At 38.8% G+C, this 2,008-nt stretch overlaps 1 protein-coding gene across 1 annotated transcript; it reads right to left on the reverse strand.

Moving 5' to 3' along the window:
• Positions 1-5: 5 nt before the first annotated feature.
• On the reverse strand, positions 6-1,942 carry LOC112456627 (telomerase Cajal body protein 1; the record flags this gene model as incomplete). Its single annotated transcript, XM_025019302.1, has 5 exons — positions 1,472-1,942; positions 824-1,356; positions 524-756; positions 187-420; positions 6-109 (listed from the first exon to the last, which is right to left on the reverse strand). Coding segments are annotated over exons 1-5 (1,347 nt in total), but the record flags the coding sequence as incomplete, so codon positions are not given.
• Between the last annotated feature and the right edge of the window lie 66 nt (positions 1,943-2,008).

The raw sequence follows: 2,008 nt of genomic DNA on the forward strand, positions 1-2,008 counted from the left end.
TTTATACAATCTTTGGACAGTCTTATTTTATATTTTGGATACAAATCCTCTTCGTTATAATCTGTAATTTCCGGCAATTCCCACACAACGATATTTCCATCAACACCGCCTATGGAATATATAATATTAATGGAGTATATTATATCATGCACTTATTACTTGTCATTTTGTGTTTATTGAACTAACCAGAGATTATTTGTTTACTGTCAGGCGTAATAGCAATTTGTATTCTTTGATTGGTATCCGATTGCCTTCCTTCGAGGGAATAAAGAACATTTCCAGGATTACGGAGGTCCCAACATAAAAATTCACTATTTTTCCGGACAACAGAGAACAACTTCATTCCGCAAGGGCTAAATTCAACTTGTGTTACACCACTCCCGGTCTGAAAAGTGCACAATGGTCCGTCTTTGTACAAACCTTCGAATATAAAAAAGAAAAATTATATATAGCTATAGACATAATTAAAATATAAAATTTATTACATCCTATGTAATCAGTATTATCACAGGTGGATACATACCAATACATTTGGAATATGTGCCAAAGGCAACTAAGCCTGGCATGAATGGATTTTCACGGATACACGAGACCAATCCTATCATATTTGGAAAATTGTGTTTAAATTGAATGTCACTTGTCTGACGTCCAGGACGGTCCGTGTCGAAGGTTCTTACAGCGTTCTTGAAACCACACCATATCTCCCTTCCTGAATCCACAAATTGAACGCTGATAGATGCTTCTACTTCGTCAACTCTGAAAACAGACGCACTCTTGCAAAGTTGCATTGAGAGATTAAGCAAAAGTAATGCTAACTACTAACTGATTGTAAGCTCGATACGTGGCACGCAATTCTCCTGTAAATGCATCCCACAGATGAATAGGACTCTCTCTGCTGGTACTAAGAAAGCAGCACGTCGCAGGTTCGCGCGAATCCATAAAAGGATACCAGCAAGTGTCGTATACGAGGCCGCCTTCCTTAATTGTCAACGCAGACGTAAAGTTGGTCTGTATGAAATCAGATGGAACCTGGCCAGAGTATAATTCTATGGGAAGCTCGTAAATGCGTATTTTGAAGTCTTCTGATGGTACAAGTAAGCATGTTCCGTCCGGCGACCACTGGCAACCTTTCGTAAAATTCTCATGCAAGTTTGTGGGCTGGTATTCCTTAGTAGCTACACATAATACCCTCGGCGCTGTGGACCAGTTATACTTGTAGACGCAGGCAGAATCTACTGAGCTGGTATCTTCCGAAACTACATTTCTTGGCTCTGTGATATTTGTAGCTTCATTGTCCCTTGTTTGCTCCGATATCTCAAGACTTGCTATTTGTTCTGGCAATGTATCGCACGTTACCTATAATTTGAAGACTGATTATTTTACAATTTGCTCAAGTAATATAGATCTGTCACAAGAAGTTTTATCAATTTATAAGATATGTTTGCCTGTCCAATATCTATCTCAAACTTACTTGTGACTGTGAAGAAACGAGAAAGTCGGTTTTATTCGGAATTACACTAGATTCCAAACGAGTTCCTGCATTTGTCTGACTGCAAGTGTCTTCGGTCGGTACGAATAAATCCGGTTGCACCTGACTAGCCTCACAAGTTTCGCTTTCTGCATCGTTTTCGACTGTCTCGTGATTTTCATTTAAACGTGGTGTTGTTATCGGCGAACGCGATTCAACAGCGGTTTCTTCACATTCTATCTCCATTGTTTATTGTACGAGAGCACGGATCTCCTTTTCTAGAAATCTTAATTTGTTTATATATGTATGGGAATGTTTTCAGCACGCGCAGTGCTTTATTTTTTTGAACTGTTAGATTGCCTTTTGCATAATAATAAAATATATTTCGAATATTGTGGAATACCGCTGAAACGGTTCTAAAGTCGGGTTAGGAATTGCCAGTCAGCTTAGGTTAGGTTAAATCACGCGTGCATTTTAGTTACGAGATTATACGTTCGAGTGCGTTGCGTTCGTTTACGAAAGTGTTTTTCAGTGTTTTTT

This window comes from Temnothorax curvispinosus, unplaced genomic scaffold (assembly GCF_003070985.1).
Source record: "Temnothorax curvispinosus isolate PA1 unplaced genomic scaffold, ASM307098v1 QBEX01007015.1, whole genome shotgun sequence".
Taxonomy (NCBI): domain Eukaryota; kingdom Metazoa; phylum Arthropoda; class Insecta; order Hymenoptera; family Formicidae; genus Temnothorax; species Temnothorax curvispinosus.